General features: G+C 41.2%; 2 protein-coding genes across 2 annotated transcripts; both read left to right on the top strand.

Moving 5' to 3' along the window:
• Window positions 1-1,154: 1,154 nt before the first annotated feature.
• Window positions 1,155-11,240, top strand: scyl2 (SCY1 like pseudokinase 2). Its single transcript, XM_083906540.1, has 19 exons — window positions 1,155-1,211; window positions 3,124-3,320; window positions 3,420-3,577; window positions 3,765-3,909; window positions 4,767-4,916; window positions 5,015-5,236; window positions 6,426-6,542; window positions 6,643-6,768; window positions 6,936-7,112; window positions 7,268-7,279; window positions 7,537-7,659; window positions 7,739-7,852; window positions 7,948-8,080; window positions 8,679-8,797; window positions 8,907-9,007; window positions 9,198-9,267; window positions 9,380-9,457; window positions 9,550-9,672; window positions 10,324-11,240. The coding sequence occupies exons 2-19, from the start codon at window positions 3,144-3,146 to the stop codon at window positions 10,921-10,923; spliced, it is 2,745 nt and encodes a 914-aa protein (XP_083762666.1). The 5' UTR covers window positions 1,155-1,211; window positions 3,124-3,143; the 3' UTR covers window positions 10,924-11,240.
• A 2,852-nt stretch (window positions 11,241-14,092) lies between these two features.
• LOC310942009 (uncharacterized protein) lies at window positions 14,093-16,497 on the top strand. The gene is made up of 4 exons (XM_083907278.1): window positions 14,093-14,231; window positions 14,923-15,016; window positions 15,321-15,408; window positions 15,499-16,497. Exons 1-4 carry the CDS (start codon window positions 14,159-14,161, stop codon window positions 16,198-16,200), a joined length of 957 nt encoding a protein of 318 aa, XP_083763404.1. The 5' UTR covers window positions 14,093-14,158; the 3' UTR covers window positions 16,201-16,497.
• The last annotated feature ends 234 nt before the right edge of the window (window positions 16,498-16,731 follow it).

The raw sequence follows: 16,731 nt of genomic DNA on the forward strand, positions 1-16,731 counted from the left end.
AGGCTGCAGTAGCAAATCACTGCTTTTTGGTGAAGGAATTAGTTGTGACTGGTTTTGCACTAGTTAATCAACAGTTCATCATCAGCGATACTAAACCTGTAGTTTAAAGAGGGAAAGTAGGAAATCACACTGATTTTTATGATTATTGAAATGAAACGGTAATGGAGAGGGAGTTTATCTTCAGCGCGATTTTATTTATCTGAAATATGAAGTTATGAATCACGGTCAAAGCAATCACTGGAATAACATTTACTGTAAAGTAGCTGCTTTTGAGGTGAAGCACAGATAATGTAATGCTGGGATGTCTTTCAGGTGTATTTGCAATTTCCATTGGGTTGATGGGTGCTTCGTTAATGACATTGTGTTTGTCAAAAGTGATGCTGTGCACTTAGCTCGGGCATTAGTGTTCAATCAATTTGATCATTGATCAATAACAATATTAAAGCAGCCATTTTGTGGTTGTTTTTGTTAAATTTACTGCAGTGGACTGTGCTGAGTGCAGCTAAGAAATCACCACTAATGTAGCTAAATGAATTCAAAATTTTAAAAGTATATTTGTGTATTAGACTACTCAGGTTAATGTGCAGTATTTTAAAATCATGGATATTTAACTGTAACCAACTGAAACGGTGTAGGATTTAAACAAAAAGCCACTATTTTAATCTTTAAAGGGACAAAACATTTTCTAATTCTTTTTTTTCAAAATAATTTGAATTAATGTACGTTAGAATGCACTTTATAATGTGAAGATTGCCTTATTTTCTGGTCTAATAAAAGTTTGATCGAGTCTTCAAACAAAATGGTCCTGATCATTCAGTTCTTTAGTGCATCAGTTTCCTCTGAAATGAATTATATCTTAAAAATCATGTATTTTGTTGCTATGATAGACATTATGTCGTTTTAGGGAGATTTGTTTTGCTCAGTGGTAGTGCACTTTTCATTTCATAATTTTAGATAGTCAAACGTGGCGATTAATAGTTAAAAAAAGAGAGGCTTGTTTAGTGAAGGAAACAGTCAGATGACGTCGACACACCTGACGCCATTAAAAAACCCGGAAGTAGGCTAATTCGTCCACTAGCGCACTGAGCTAACTAATTTCGTATGCTACTGGAAGACATGGGGGGCTGTGTTTAACAGCCAACACTGACAGCACTGCTTCAGGGAGTCCACACACTGTAGGGAGAATATCTGACAGCTATTTTCATCCAAAGGTAAGAGGCTGTAGACTGTGTCACAGTGTCGTAATGATTAAGACAATCAGGGCTGTGTACCTACGTGTTGTTGGCTAGTTAGCCTGGCTAGGCATATACACCGTGGTCTGTTTGTATTAAAACGCATTTTACAGTTCCACGGCGGTGTTGTCAGCCCCTCTGCGCGACTCTGACAAGTTTGAAGGCTTCAATAGAGGATTTAGTTGGGGCTGCTGTTGGCGACGGTGTCATTGTGTTGTGCTAGTATCCGGTACAGGCTAAACAAGACTACTTAACTTGGCCAACATGGATGTGTTTCGCAACTAGACACTGCATTCAGGTTAAGCGAGGAATAATACATTAAAAGAACGCTTTAGTACGAAGCTAAGATGTGTTTTTTTTCCTTTCTGACGCGGGCAGCATGTAAAATATAACCAGGTAAACTGTCTGGTATCATGTGGCTAACATGCTAGCTGTTGTTAGTTAGGTTGAGTGGTGCAGGTGTTTTTTGTGAGCCTTGCGCTGAAACAATTACTCGATTAGTCGATTATCAATCGATTATCAAATCAACTATTCTTTGTCAACTATTTTGATAATCGATTAATCTGTTTGAAGATTTTTTTCCATCATCAAAACACGATTTCTGATTTAGCTTCTTAAATGTGAATGTTTTCTTCATTTATTTGCCCTAAATAACAAATACATTATTAAAAGTGAATAATGTTGGTTTGTGGACAAATCATTGGTACTTTACATTGATTTAATATGTCTTTATGTCTATGTATATATGTAATATGTCTTAGTGCTGCTTGATGGGGTCTCATGTTCTCATGATTGTGTTCTGTATTATTAGGTGTTTTTTGTATCTGTAAAGCACTTTTGTTTATAATAGTTTGCATGTTCTCCAAACATGCAGATCTGGGGATTCTTGACCTGAGATGTGAGTGTGATACTGAATGGTTGTTGTCTCTGTGCCCTGTGATGGTGTGGTGACCTCTAGGGCCTTTTGCCCTATGTCAGCTGGGATTGGCACCAGCGCCTCCTGCGCCACTCATGTGGAGGATAAAGTGGTAGAAGATGGATGGATAAATAGATGTTTAATTATCATACTGCCTCAGTCCACAGAGGAATATTTGTTAAATCACATATTATTGTCATAGGTCTGTGCCTTTGGCAAATTTAGATTGTATTCATCACAAAGTAAACACTTAGCAGTGACACAGTTATGTCACAGTGTTGACAAATGAATAGTGACTATCCCCTCACTGCTGAGTAAATCATTGAAGAAATCCTGTCATGCCTCTCTTTGAATTAAGCATGTTTTGCTGAGGTACTAGATGTGCCTTATATGAATACAAACTAAGCCTATAGCATCCCAAACCCAATCCTTAATCCTCAATTATAGACTACATATTTTAATGTACACCTTAATTGTGTACCAAAATTGAATCAGATTTCTTTGTTATATGAAGCAAGGAAGCCAGAAAACGCAATCTTGGTTTATAAACTAATGACATAGTGCTGAGCATGTTTTGTCTTGTTTCTGTATCCTGCAATTAACATCAATCTTACTGAAGATAACTAAAACAAACAAGGAGGAGACTGTGGCCTGCCTGACATCTTCTTTTGTCAGACTTCCTTTTTTGTGTGTGAAGCTGAAGTATTTCATAAGAGAGTCTCACTGTGGTGTGCATGAATATATCCTGAGTCATTTCATAATTCCGGTGGCAAATGGGTCTATTGAGGTGTATATTCTCTTCATCACAAGTCAGATGCTGGTTGATGTGCAGATTTTCTAGCAAGTGCAATGAAGTGTGTGACTAATGAAATGTTTAGACTGAATAAGGTTTAAGCCACAGCTGTCTCATATAGTGATACCAAAAACTTTTTTTTTTTTTACCTACCCGAGTTAACTGTATTTTTCTTTCCCTAGGTGCCAGGTCAGGCCTGAACATGGAGTCCATGCTGAACAAGCTTAAAAGCACTGTCACTAAAGTGACAGCAGATGTCACCAGCGCAGTCATGGGCAACCCAGTGACACGGGAGTTTGAGGTTGGACGACATATTGCCAGTGGGGGTCCTGGCTTGTGCTGGAGAATCTACAATGGCACCAAGAAGTCCACCAAGCAGGTGCGTCTTAATATTTGCCCACTTATTGGACCAAATCTAAATTAAAGACTGTGAAACTTGATGAAGATGGTTTAATCTGAGTTGTCTTTGGTCCTCCAGGAAGTGGCAGTGTTTGTGTTTGATAAGAAGATGGTGGACAAGTATCAGAAATTTGAGAAGGACCAAATCGTTGATTCGCTGAAAAAAGGGGTGCAACAGCTGACCAGACTGCGTCACCCGCGTCTCCTGACTGTGCAGCATCCTCTGGAAGAGTCACGGTGAGTAACACACACACACACACACACACACACACACACACACACACACACACACACACACACACACACACACACACACACACACACACACACTGAATGAGTCACCACTCTAATTCATTCACAGTGTAAATATTGGTCACCCAGAATGTCCTTTATGTATTTTATCTTTCTTGTGTGTTGACCACAGAGACTGCCTGGCATTCTGTACAGAGCCGGTGTTTGCAAGCCTGTCCAATGTGCTGGGCCAGTGGGACAATCTGCCCAGCCCAGTGCCCAACGACATCAAGGAGTACAAACTCTTTGATGTGGAGATCAAGTATGGCTTGCTGCAGGTAAGAGTGCGGAGAGGTTTTATCGTAAAATAAACTTAACGCAGTATCAAGTCGCCTGGCACAATTTACCAGATCACGAGAACCATACCATTACCTTCATAGTCACCATTTGAAACCAGTTATTTGTGGGTGTTTTATCTTAAAATATATCCAATTGTCAGACTGTTTACCTTGTTTTTTCAATCTGTTGACTAATCAACTGATCACCCAGTTGTTACACAATTAAAAGACACTGTAAAACAAGAAAAAACTATAATAAAAGCATTGTACTTTATTGTTGTACTTGTCCTGGGTGGATTCACATGCTGTTGTTTGTCAAAGCCAATTTAACCAGCCAGAGTCTATGCCTTCACCTTTAAGTGTCATTCCGCTTTGTCTCATCAACTACATCAGTCACAATTTATCTTATTTTACTGTTTTCACAGCCTTTTTTAAATTATGTTTTTAGAGCTGAAACAATTAATCAATGGCTATATTAATCGTCAACTATTTTGATAATCGATTAATCGGTTTGAAGCTTTTTTCATTATAAAAAACAAGATTTCGGATTGTTTCAGCTTCTTAAATCTTTGCTCTACATAACAAAGAAATCATTAAAACTGAACAATTTTGGCTTGTGGACAAGAACATCGTCATTTCCAGGTTTGACAAACATGATCAACGTTTTTTTTTAAAAACATTTGATATTTTACGGACATAACGATTAATCGAGAAAATAATCGCCAGATTAATCGATTACGAATATAATCGTTCGTTGCAGCTCTACATGTTTTATTTTATATTGTGCCCATACAATGGGGAAATACATTTCTCAGCCACATTCTGAATTTCCCTTTCCCTCCATTTTCTCTCTCCAGATCTCTGAGGGCATGGCCTTTCTCCACAGCGGGGTGAAAATGGTACATGGAAACCTGTGTCTAGAGAACATCATCCTCAATAAGAGTGGTGCATGGAAGATCATGGGCTTTGACTTTAGCATCTCCTCCACAAACCCCACAGAAGCTGAGGTGCGTTGATGGTTCACCACCTTCGGGGAACGTCTACAAAATTGAGGTGTTGCAGTGAATCTTGATGTTCTGGTTGTCTCCTTCTTTTCCTCCTCCAGCCGAAGTACACATGTAAAGAATGGGAGCCCAACCTTCCTCCTCTCTGCCTCCCCAACCCTGAATACCTGGCTCCTGAGTACATCCTGTCTGTCAGCTGTGACTCTGCCTCTGACATGTACTCACTGGGTGTTGTCATGCACGCCATCTTCAACGAGGGCAAGCCTGTTTTCCAAGTCAGCAAACATGACATATTTAAGAGCTTCAGCAGGCAGCTGGACCAGGTAAGTGGGCTAAGTGCTAAATGTGGACGCATGACAAATTAATAATTAAAATCAGGCTCCATCCTGTTTCACACCCTTGCTACTACTGCTTTGCCCGCTGCTCCTTTGTGTGGAGGGTTTAGGGGAAGATGGGTAGGGAGACTTGTGAGGGTTAACGAGCATTTTTAAGGGGCACACTTCAAACAGAGGATTATGTGATTTTATCCAGATGAACTGAATCCAAAGTAATATGTTGTGTAGCTACTGTATGCCTACCCCAACAAAAAGTGCTGTCTTTTGTCACCAGTATTCCCCGGCTTTGCTGCAGACATGTGATTAAAGCTCCCATAGACCGGAAGTTCCAATTAATGGTGTTTTTTGGTGTATATCTGCGCCGTTACCTCGTTTATGAAGCCCTAAACTGTTCAGCCGCTGCTGAGAACGCTGGGTTTTATTGTATTCTCAGCCTCTGCAAGCAGTCTGAAAAAGTCTGGAATCGTGGCCCAACGATCCCGTCTCCTGAACAGCAGATCCTCCTGTTGCGGGCACTAGTCCGGGCACGTCTGGTTGCGTACATTAAACCGCAGAAGAAGAAGAAGAACATCCGTTGTGGAGGTGTTTCACTTGCGACAGTGTCTTCTGACTCTGGGTCCGACTCCGGTTCAATGAGGGACTACGGCGGGGAGTCGTGACGAAGCTATTTAACAATGTTTTGATAATGAGTAGCAGTGCATCCGGCGTTCCAGAGGGGGAGCTCCGCTTCTGAGAGCTGACGTGCAAATTGCGTCACTTCCAGGAACCTGGCCAATCACAAGAGAGTTGAGAAAAGCTCTTGTTGGCTGGCCAATCACAACACAGCTCTGTCTTCTGGGGGTGAGATTTCGGTCTGAAACGGCGTGGCTGACGAGAGCTTCAGTGAGGAGAGATTTCGATCGGCTGGTTTGCAGCAACGAGGAGGTTTTTGACCATAAAAACAAGTTAATGTATGCAAGTAGACCTCCATAACTCGATATAACGCGATATGACCACTCTATGGGAGCTTTAATAATGGCTGTATTCCACGATTGGTGACAACAATGACAGCAAGTTAAATTTTGGGCTAAACATTTCGTGTCTGTTTAGATGAAGCTGAGTCATGATCTTGAAGGGGTTTGTCATTTCTTCAACTCGGCCTTTGTGTGAGTTATATCTTTTTGTTTTTCAATCATAGCTGAGCACCATGAGTCCAACGCTGCTTAACAAAATCCCTGAGGCTGTGCGGGAGCATGTCAAAATGCTGCTAAGTGTCACACCCAACGTCCGTCCTGATGCTGACCAGATGACCAAGGTTTGCAGTAGTATTTGTATTAAGTCGACCGTTTTGTCCAGGTTTGTCTTTCTGTATATTTCTTATTTCCCATGGTTTTTTTTGTCTCTGTGCACGGCAGATGCCATTTTTTGACGACGTGGGTGCCGTTACTCTTCAGTACTTTGACTCCCTCTTTCAAAGAGACAACCTGCAGAAGTCTCAGTTCTTCAAAGGCCTCCCGAAAGTGCTGCCCAAACTGCCCAAGGTAAAGGAGATGCAGTGTAAGCTCTCTGCACAGACTGATCTAAGTGTTCAAAAAGTGATGATCTAAGGCTTTCTTACTGCTGCAAATGAAGTTATTATTATCCTGAATTCACCACAATCAGCTGGTGTGTTTTTTTTTTGAGCTCATCCCCATTTACTTTTCCACAGAGAGTCGTGGTTTATCGAATCTTGCCGGCGTTGACCTCTGAGTTTGTCAACCCGGACATGGTTCCCTTCGTGCTGCCCAATGTGCTGCTGATCGCTGAAGACTGTACGAAGGAAGAGTACATCCGTCTCATCTTGCCTGACCTCACGCCAGTTTTCAAGCAGCAAGAGCCAGTTCAGGTAGAAACACACAATACAACCTAGATGTCTAACTCCAGCTGGTTGTTCAAGAGGCTGCACTGTTGTCTGTTTGATATTAATCATTTACAGTTCAATTTCTCACTGCATGAATTTCTTTGTTCCTTCTCTGTATTTTTCTTCTCATGCCTCCTCAGGCTAGTAATATGGTGAGTGGTCTCTATTGTGCATAGGCTCCAATTACATCAGCTTTGTGTGTGTGTACATGTTTGTGTTGTCGGTTGTGTTGCACTAAACGCTGCGCCAGAGCAACTAAAAATCACATTCGGTACGTTTCCATTACTGTCCTTGAATTCATGTAAACGTACCGAGTCTCTCCACTCGCTTCCATTTACCACTATACTCACAAGCGCAACATTAGATGAGTGTTCTCTTGCTTCTAACTGGGTCTTTTTTCGTTGTGCAGATCCTGCTGATCTTCCTGCAGAAGATGGACCTGCTGCTGACCAAAACACCCGAAGGGGATATCAAGAACTGTGTGTTGCCTATGGTCTACAGGGCTCTGGAAGCTCCTTCTGTACAGATCCAGGTACAGGAGGGAACAATAAAAGTTACTTAAAAGTCTTACTTATGTCATATTTTCTAACATTCTATTGGTATTTGAGTAGGAGCTGTGCCTGAACATCATTCCGACGTTTGCCAACCTGATCGACTACCCATCCATGAAGAACTCCCTCATCCCCAAAATCAAATCAGCCTGCCTACAGACCTCCTCATTAGCTGTGAGTCTTTTCTTTACTTCACCACTTTATGATTGTGTTTTTTTTTTTCTTTTGTTGTCCTTAATTTTGCCCTCGTTTTTGTGTCTGTTGCACAGGTGCGAGTGAACTCTCTGGTGTGTCTGGGGAAAATTTTGGAGTATCTCGACAAGTGGTTCGTCATTGACGAGATCCTGCCCTTCCTGCAACAGATCCCCTCAAGAGAACCAGCAGTCCTCATGGGCATTCTGGGTAAGGACACTTGACTCAATCCATCCGGTTTAACCAGATTAACTCTGCCACACCTGTAATCCACACTGTTCCGGTGTTTCAGAGCCGTGTTTTTAGTCTGGACGGACAAATACAGTTTCCCCGCAGTCACTTCCTGATTGGTTCTAAAGGCCACAACTTGACCATCAGCTGTGAACAAAAAGCTCTGTTTAACACTTGCTTGCAGTTTCAGTCCCTGCTCTGTCTGTCTGTTTTTTTTGTGCTTCCACACTTGCACTTGCCAATTTGACCAGCAGAGGCCGCCAGAGGCTTGTTGCGTGAGTGGGGGGGGGAAGTCTGCCATCTCTGATCGCCTTGTTCTTTCTGAAACTAAGTCAGCAGCAGAGGACAGAGGAGAGACTCGGCTTCCTGCTTACACTGCCAAGTGTATGCCTTTTGAAATTGAATGGTCGTGTGGTATAGATGTTTAGGGATGTACGTCTGATACAGAGTTGAAACTTTCCTCTGGAAGCAGATACGATAGTATGCACTTTTATTATATATTAGACAACTCAAAGAATTTAACAGTTGAGCTGCCTATGACTGGTTATTTGCTTACTACTTACTTCTCTCAATTAAGGAATCTACAAATGCACCTACAGTCACAAGAAGCTGGGCATTCCCAAAGAGAACCTTGCTTCCAAGACCCTGCCTCACCTCGTCTCCCTGAGTATAGACAACAACCTCAACCTGAATCAGGTATCGTACTCGCGCACACATACAGTACGTTTTAGATGAATTCATTAAAAGCACCATTCTTTCACAATATTTACTTGGGAGAGGGGGTTTGAAACGTTCTATGTTTCAGTTTAACGCGTTCATGGTGGTTATACGGGACATGCTGAGTCGCATGGAGGCTGAACACAAGACCAAGCTGGAGCAGCTGCACATCATGCAGGAGCAGCAGAGGTTTGTGTGCTGGCGTCATGCGTTCTGAGCGACTGAGAATATTAGTCAAGTTCTCATGAATAGTAATGGACATATTTGATATAAATTGGGTTGAGACCTCAGGGTTAATTGGAAGGAATCAACAGTCATTTCTTGTGTAAATGCCTTTTATTCAAAACCCTTTCATTCAAAACCCTTTCTCTTCTCACAGGAGTATGAACATTTCAAACTCAGGGAACCAATCAGAGGAAACCAAGAGCCCACCAAGCTCTGGCGGCCAGGTGAGAGACTCAGAAAATATGCTGACACTGTACTAATTACTGCCAAACAAATGTTTTATTTTTCCTTTTTAAAAGATCCTGAAAAAATAAAAAAATGCTCTCTTTGTCTCAGATTGACGATATCTTCAGCAGCACAGGGGTTAACGGGAAAGAGAATGGCTCTGCGACGACGGCCTCGCAGCCTAATCGAGTATGAAAATCCTCCCACATCACATGTGCTCACTTGTTGCGTGTAGTTTGAGTTTGTTCATGGTCTCTCCCCCTTTTGTCAAATCCCTTCAGATGTCTCTGACGTTAGAGGAGAAACAGCGATTGGCCAAGGAGCAGGAGCAAGCAGTCAAACTGAGGAACCAGCAACCATTAGCGCCGCAGACGATCAAACCAGCCGCCTCTGGCAACTCTCGGGTAAAAACTGCAGGGCTGTTGCGTGTGATTAGTGATTTATTTTCCAATTATTCCATTCATATTTAGGCTTGTGTTGGCAATAAAGTACTTATAATAAAAAGAACAAAGCAGAAACATGTATTAATTATCATATATCATATCATATGATAGGTGTAGTTTATCAGAAATAATGTAAAAATCATGCTCCATCCCACAGACTGATGGCATGTTGGAAATGGAGCTTATTTTGATGATCGATTAATCTGTCGATTATTTTCACGACTAATCGAGTAATCGTTTGGTCCATAAAATGTCAGGAAACATTAAAACATGTTGATGATGTTCTTGTTTTGTCCACAAACCAAAATCATTTGGTTTTTAATGATTTTCTTTGATCTGTGGAGCAAAGAAATGAAGAAAATATTCACTTTTCAGAAGCTGAAACAATCAGAAATCTTGTTTTAATCATGAAAAAAGCTTCAGATCGATTAATCATTTATCAAAATAGATGACGGTTAATTTGGGTAGGTACCAAAACTGTAATATTTGTACAGTAAACAGTAAATTTGGAAAAAACTCTAAGAAAAATGTTCATGTTTACTTCATATTATTATTATGTTGTTTTATCTATTTATTCATACTACAAAACGTTGTTTTTTCTCGTTATTGCAGACCAAGGATCTGAGCAGTAGCCTTCTCAGCAGCATGACATCACTAAACAACCTATCCTTGGCCAACACGGCACGACCAGCTCCAGTGCAGGGCACCACCGTCGCTGCCTTCCCCACCTCCAGCCCCATGGTTGGCTCTATGGGTGCCCCAGTCTCTAATGGCTTCAATTCACCCATGGGCTTCCAGACAGGAGGCATGGGTGGGATGGGCATGCGGGCCCCCGGGCCGGGCCTCTATGGCGGCATGTCCACCACCACCAGCACTCCAAACTTTGGTACAATCTCACAGAATCAGGCAGGACAGACAAACAGAGCCCCGGACATGTCGGCTTTGGACAATCTTTTTACATCCAGCAAACCCAAAGTCACCCTCAACCAACTGGGTCCCACAGCTGCACCTGGACCCAACTCCCCTTGGCTCAGTCAGTTTGGTTCAGGCCAGAACCCTCAGACTCAGATGCAGGGTGCGGCAGTGCCCGCTGGCTTTGGGATGCAAGCGAACCCCTTTTTCAGCCCGCAGAACTTTTCTCAACCCGCCGCTGCCCCGAATATGAAACCTGGTGCGTCTGTCAACAATGACCTGAAAGACTTGTTTGGCTAAGTCAAACTGAAAAGACGCCCGGGTCATGTATATTGTTTTAATAACTTTGGGACAGAAGAAAAAAAAGACACTGATTTATTGAATGTGAAGATATGAAATCCTTTCAAGGATTGTTGCTGTCTGTGTTTTTATCCGGTTTAAAATTTGATTCTCTCTCACATTCTGCTGGCAAATTAACCTGCACCTATATTTCCATCTGTGTTTAACTGGAGAGACTAGAGAAACTTCTTCTATACGCTACTCGGTTTTCCTATCATTTTGTAATTGAAGGTTAAGGTTTTGTGTTCATATCATGAATGATTGAGTGGACTGGGCGCCTGCGTCAAACAAGTTGCATCGGGTTCGCACGTCAGAATTGGAAGGGGAAAAAAAATGACTTCAGTTTCTTTCAGCTTCTGCAACTTTTATCCTTCTTATTTGAGCAATTACTTAACTATCACAGATGATCATCATTGTATGACACCATCAGAACATTAACTATAGTATCTCTTACCATTCCAAACAACATTCATTTGTTTGTTCTTAGTTAAACAAATAGTTTTGGTTGTCCCGCCCCCCACAAACAGGATATTCAGATTATTGTTCAGCTCTAATCCAATCAGATTTGCTCGAGAACAAATTCACACACCAAAACAAAGGTGGACCGCAAAGCAGCTGCAGGTTGGGAGGGGGGGGGGACAAATGAGTAATAACCCTTCTGCAGTCCGTCGCCATGGTAACCGTGTCTCTGTCCGTCTGTCTGCAGCGCTTCCCTGTTGAGAACAAAAGTCAATCCAGTCTGTCCTCGCGCCGCAAATCTCGCTCTTTTTCATGACTTTATTTGAGATTACACACTGTATAAAAAAAAAGTTACAGTTTTAACGTATAGTCTTCGGTTGGACGATACCAGTTGTCAATCACGCTCGTGTTTGCTGTATTTCGTTATCGATTTTGATTTAAATCGGAACATGAGATTTACAAAAAAAATTGACACGAACAGAGATTGAGAACCATTATTTCATAAATCATGTGGGAAGAAGAAGCGAATTTTCCCGTGGACTGCCATTCAAGCAGTTTTTTTTTTTTGTTATTACCAGCAGAGTCGCCCCCTGTGGGCTATTTCTGTATTTCTACTTCCAAATTCTAAAGTAGAAGAAGATGCCCAATTATTATATGTTTTTTTTTAAAAACAGGGCCTTTCTGCAAGGAGTTTGCATTGCATGTTCTCCCCGTGTGTGCGTGGGTTTTCTCCGGGTTCTCCGGCTTCCTCCCACAGTCCAAAAACATGCGATATGGGGATTAGGTGAATTGGTCACTCTAAATTGACCATAGGTGTGAGTGTGTGAGTGAATGGTTGTTTGTCTCTATGTGGCCCTGTGATGGACTGGCGAACTGTCCAGGGTGTACCCCGCCTATCGCCCAATGTCTGCTGAGATAGGCACAGCACCCCCCGTGACCCTCTGGTGGAGGAAAAAGCGGTAGATCATGGATGGATGGATGGATGGTTAAGGAAGTCTATGGTGATTTAGCATCACAAATATTTTCCAATTTCAGAAAGTGACACGGGTCGGTTTGCAAATCTCAATGCTGAACAACAAGAAATCACTTTGCGGCCGTGTCCATTTTTATATACAGTCCATGTTTGATATTGAAGAGTTTGCTGACCGTTCTAAAAAATAAAGAATGAATGACTTGCGTGGCTGACGGTGGGTTAGAATGTGTTCCGCGAAGCTATCCGTGCCGAGATGCTAATGTTCACATGCGCTCATCTGTTTCTCAAGTATTATGTCCCCCGTTAATCAGCTGTTTGGCGTTTGCTCTGTTGCTCTGCGTTACTGAACTTCACCGATGTGTTTGTGACCATGTGGATGTTTTACTTCTTGTGAAATTTCTGTTGATTTGTACGGTTTGAAGGAGATTCTTCTGTTTTTCATTTAATTTCAGCCGTCACGGGACCAACGCTGGCAACTTATACTTATGAAGTGTAAATATTTAGTTAGTTTATTTAAAAATCTATTGCCCTGTGAGGACCCGTGCGTTTTTATGTTCTGGCAACAATGGTGAAGAGGCCTTAGGTGAGTCATGTGCAATAATCCTTGTTGGTAGATTTTGATTGGCTACTGCTGGTTTTTTCGACGTGTCCATCCCTTCATCTCCACTCACCGACAGAAACTTTATTAGTCTTGCTGATTTTTGACAACTCCACGGCTAACACAAAGAAGTTTAACGTCTTTTATTGGATTTACTTGTGGTTTTTTTGTGTCATGTTGCAGCAGCATGGCTGTGTGGAGCTTTTTGTAATTTTGGTCATACAGGAAACTAACGCGTAAGATCAACACGCACTGTTGCACATTTTACATTTTCTTTCCGAGTATATTACCCTGGCAGAACCCCAAAGCAGAAAACAAAATTCCTATTCTTCTACAGACTTGTTTGTATTCTACTGCTGTCTTCTGTGTGTGTTGTGTGGCCTGTGTTTGTGTGTTGAGGTGCTCGTCTCTGAGGGGGTTGAATCTGTACATATAAAGGAAAGTACACAATCGAACACTTGCAAGGTGCATGTTTACATTTTTTTGTCATCTTTGGAGATGGGGTTAAAAGAGGTAAGTGCACTGGTGATGAACCAGTAATAATAATAATAATAATAATTTTGTAGGTAAACAATATACTGTGCTAAAAATGTTACAGACTTGACAAAAATCTTAGTAATAAAGACAAAAGCAGTTGTAAATGTATTTATTATTATTATATTTATTAGTCTCAATCTACTAATTCATCGAAACTTATTACTTTTTTAAAAGATGCATCACCTCCACTCATAACTTAAAATATATTTTGGATAAACCTTATCTTTTTTTTTTTTTAATTACTGCAGTTTAAATGTAATACTTTATTTTACTTAGCTTATAATAATATAATAATAATAATAATCATAAAATATATTATCTTCATTAAATGTTTGTTGACGGGTTCAAATAAAACAAATCAAAAGTTTACGTTAAAAATATATACATATATATATATATACATATATATATATATATATTATGTAGTGCAATTCGCACTCCCAAACACTGGTAGGCGATAGTGAGCTGCTTATGACACTGGCGCGTCCTGATAACAAGCGACGATATGAAGCAGGAGGACCCTTAAAAGACATGCGAAGAAGAATGTAGGTTCCTCTGGATAAGAACGACCTACGAAGGACACGTAAAAAAGGCCGAAACTAAAATTAAAACGCTTTATATTCGCCAAAATGGAAACCCGGGACCACGACTACACCAGCACCACCTATAATAATATCAGCCCCGCGGACAATACGTATAAAAGTGAGTATAAACGTCAGAAAACACGGGGGGATATTGTGCTCGGTAGCTTCGTCACCTAGCAAGTGAGGCAGGTAGCAGGAGACGAACCTACATTAGCAGTGGGCGCGTGCTGCCTGTGTAGTTTGTAGACTAAACTTGGCGAAACAAACTAAAAGTAAACAAACAATTCAGTGCAACACAACATTTGCTGTAAAAGTGTAAAGCCTACACTCGGATATGAAGTAGGAACAAACAAACTGAGTGCAATTCTAATGTCAAAATAAGCACAATATACACATGTCCTCTGAAATGTAGCTATTAAATACCAATTTGATATATATATATATGTATGTATATGTGTGTATGTGTATATATATATATATGTATTTATATACACACATATATATGAATAAATATATATATATATATACATGTATATACATATATAACATTTATTTTTAGACTATTAGACTAATCCTGAAATGAAACAACAAATAATAAAAATGCAAATTTGCAATATACATATCAAACACATTATTGACTTTTTACGCAATTTTTCTCACATTTTGACAAAAGACAGCAGTGCTTGTGTTTTTATTTGTGACTGATTTTGAACTTCAGCGGCAAATGTGAGTGCAATGTTTTGTATTTTTCCCCTCATCTTTCTCTCTCTCTCTCTCTCTCTCTCTCTCTCTCTCTCTCTCTCTCTCAGTGACTTCTAAAGAAACTGAAGACTTTGTGAATCTGAGGGTTTTGAACGATTACCTCTTCTCTGGAAAAAGAAACACCACCATGGCGGCATGGAGGTACAGTCATTAAGTCAGAAAATGTTGAAACAGGAACAGGAAGTACTCTGATAATGGGACATTTTGCACTCTGATCTGTATTTTACAATTCTCCAGAAGTTCTCCACATGTTTTAAAGTTCACTCAACATGTTTCAGTGTTGTTTACAAATGGTTTTACTTGTTTAACAAGTGTTTTGATTTTCCATTTGTCGCCTTTTGTGTTTAATTATACTTTATAATTGCGTTACGTAGCAACACTTGAGTGTGGTAGTCAAATACAATTCGTAAAATATTCTACAAATATTTTTCTGTTATATTTTCAGAGCAATCCTCAAGCGAATGGGATTGCAGCACAAGATGACCCATCGTCAAGCATCCAAAAAATGGGAAAACCTGAGGAAGAAATACAAAGTATTGCTACTTTTGACTCTTTTTTACTTTCAACAAAAACCTTCTGACAGCTTTAGTTTTGACCTGATGACTTGATCTCTGTCTCCTCAGGAGCTGAAGAACCCTCCAGACAGGGTGACAGTGTTCCCCGACATGTGGCGTCACTTTAGACAGATGGATGAAGCCATATTGCGGCTGGAAGGCAGTGGCCATTTGCTTAATGGTTTACCCCACAATAAAGACAAATGCAACTTCTCGACCTTCTCCAAACCCAAGAAGAGGAGGCTGTCAACATTGCACCCTACAGCCTCCGTAGAAGAAGAGCCCGAGGTAAAAGTGACATTAAGCGGAGATGACGAGGAGGTCTTGCGGGAAAGACGCCAGGACATGAATCGCGTCGTGCGAGAGGTGGAGGACGAGTGGAATGTCATGGAGAGTGAAAAACAGGTCATCAAAAGGGAGAAGGGGCTGATTGAAAGAGAGTGCCTGGTGCTGCAGAGGGAGAGGGCAGTGCTGGATCGGGAGGCGGCCACTCTGGAGCGAGACCGAGCCTCGCTGGAGAGGGAGAAGGTGACGTTTGAGCGAGAGAAGGACGGTTTGGAGAAGGAGAGGGTGACGCTCGAGAAGGACAGGGATGATTTGCGCAGAGAGAGCCGGGCTTTGGAACGAGAGAAAGCCAGACTGGAGAGACTTTCCGTTCCGAAAGGCGTAAGCGAGGACGCGGAACACGGCGGCAAAGACGCACGCGTCGTGGACATGAACAGGAAGGAGCGTTTCCTGTACCTGTTTGAAAAACTCGTCGAAGATTTTTAAGAGAGTCACAAAGCAGTGAGTTAAAGGTCCATTGTGTAAGAAATAGTGACATCTTCTGGTGAGACTGTAACAGAGGGAGGACACCTCTGCTCACCCCTGCTTTTCCTAAGGGTTTCAGGGATCTATGGTGGCCTTCATATACCAGAAAGGATGATGTTCTTCTTCTACGTTTGCGTGGTATGTTCCTGCTTCAAAATGCAATACACACACTTTGGTTAGTTTATCATTTTGGGCTGCTGGTGGCACAAGATGACAGAATCCCATAGACCGTATGTGGTATGAAATGACTGTAATCTTCTGGAGATTTGCTGTTTGACCAATGCCAAGAAATAGTTTACTTTAATCAACCCTAAAGCTAGCGTTTGAGACATTGTCTCAGGAAAAAGTAGTGACTTTGTAAGTCGGGTGAGAACTAAAGGCTTATTTTCCACATAGAATTTGATTCAAACCCCAGTTATTTTTGCTATTAGCAAACTTCTTTGGCCTCACTTTTCAAAGCAGAAGACTACATCAGTTTTAATATGTAGTCAG

This window comes from Microchirus variegatus (assembly GCF_963457635.1).
Source record: "Microchirus variegatus genome assembly, chromosome: 20".
NCBI classification, from domain to species: domain Eukaryota; kingdom Metazoa; phylum Chordata; class Actinopteri; order Pleuronectiformes; family Soleidae; genus Microchirus; species Microchirus variegatus.

Bases quoted from the DNA above. Each gene is read 5' to 3' on its own strand.
- scyl2 (XM_083906540.1), top strand. From the start codon at position 3,144: ATGGAGTCCATGCTGAACAAGCTTAAAAGCACTGTCACTAAAGTGACA. The intron at 8,081-8,678 runs GTAAGGACACTT...CTCTCAATTAAG, and splicing joins AGTCCTCATGGGCATTCTGG to GAATCTACAAATGCACCTAC. The intron at 9,673-10,323 runs GTAAAAACTGCA...TCGTTATTGCAG, and splicing joins CCGCCTCTGGCAACTCTCGG to ACCAAGGATCTGAGCAGTAG.
- LOC310942009 (XM_083907278.1), top strand. From the start codon at position 14,159: ATGGAAACCCGGGACCACGACTACACCAGCACCACCTATAATAATATC. The intron at 14,232-14,922 runs GTGAGTATAAAC...TCTCTCTCTCAG, and splicing joins CGCGGACAATACGTATAAAA to TGACTTCTAAAGAAACTGAA. The intron at 15,017-15,320 runs GTACAGTCATTA...TTATATTTTCAG, and splicing joins ACCACCATGGCGGCATGGAG to AGCAATCCTCAAGCGAATGG.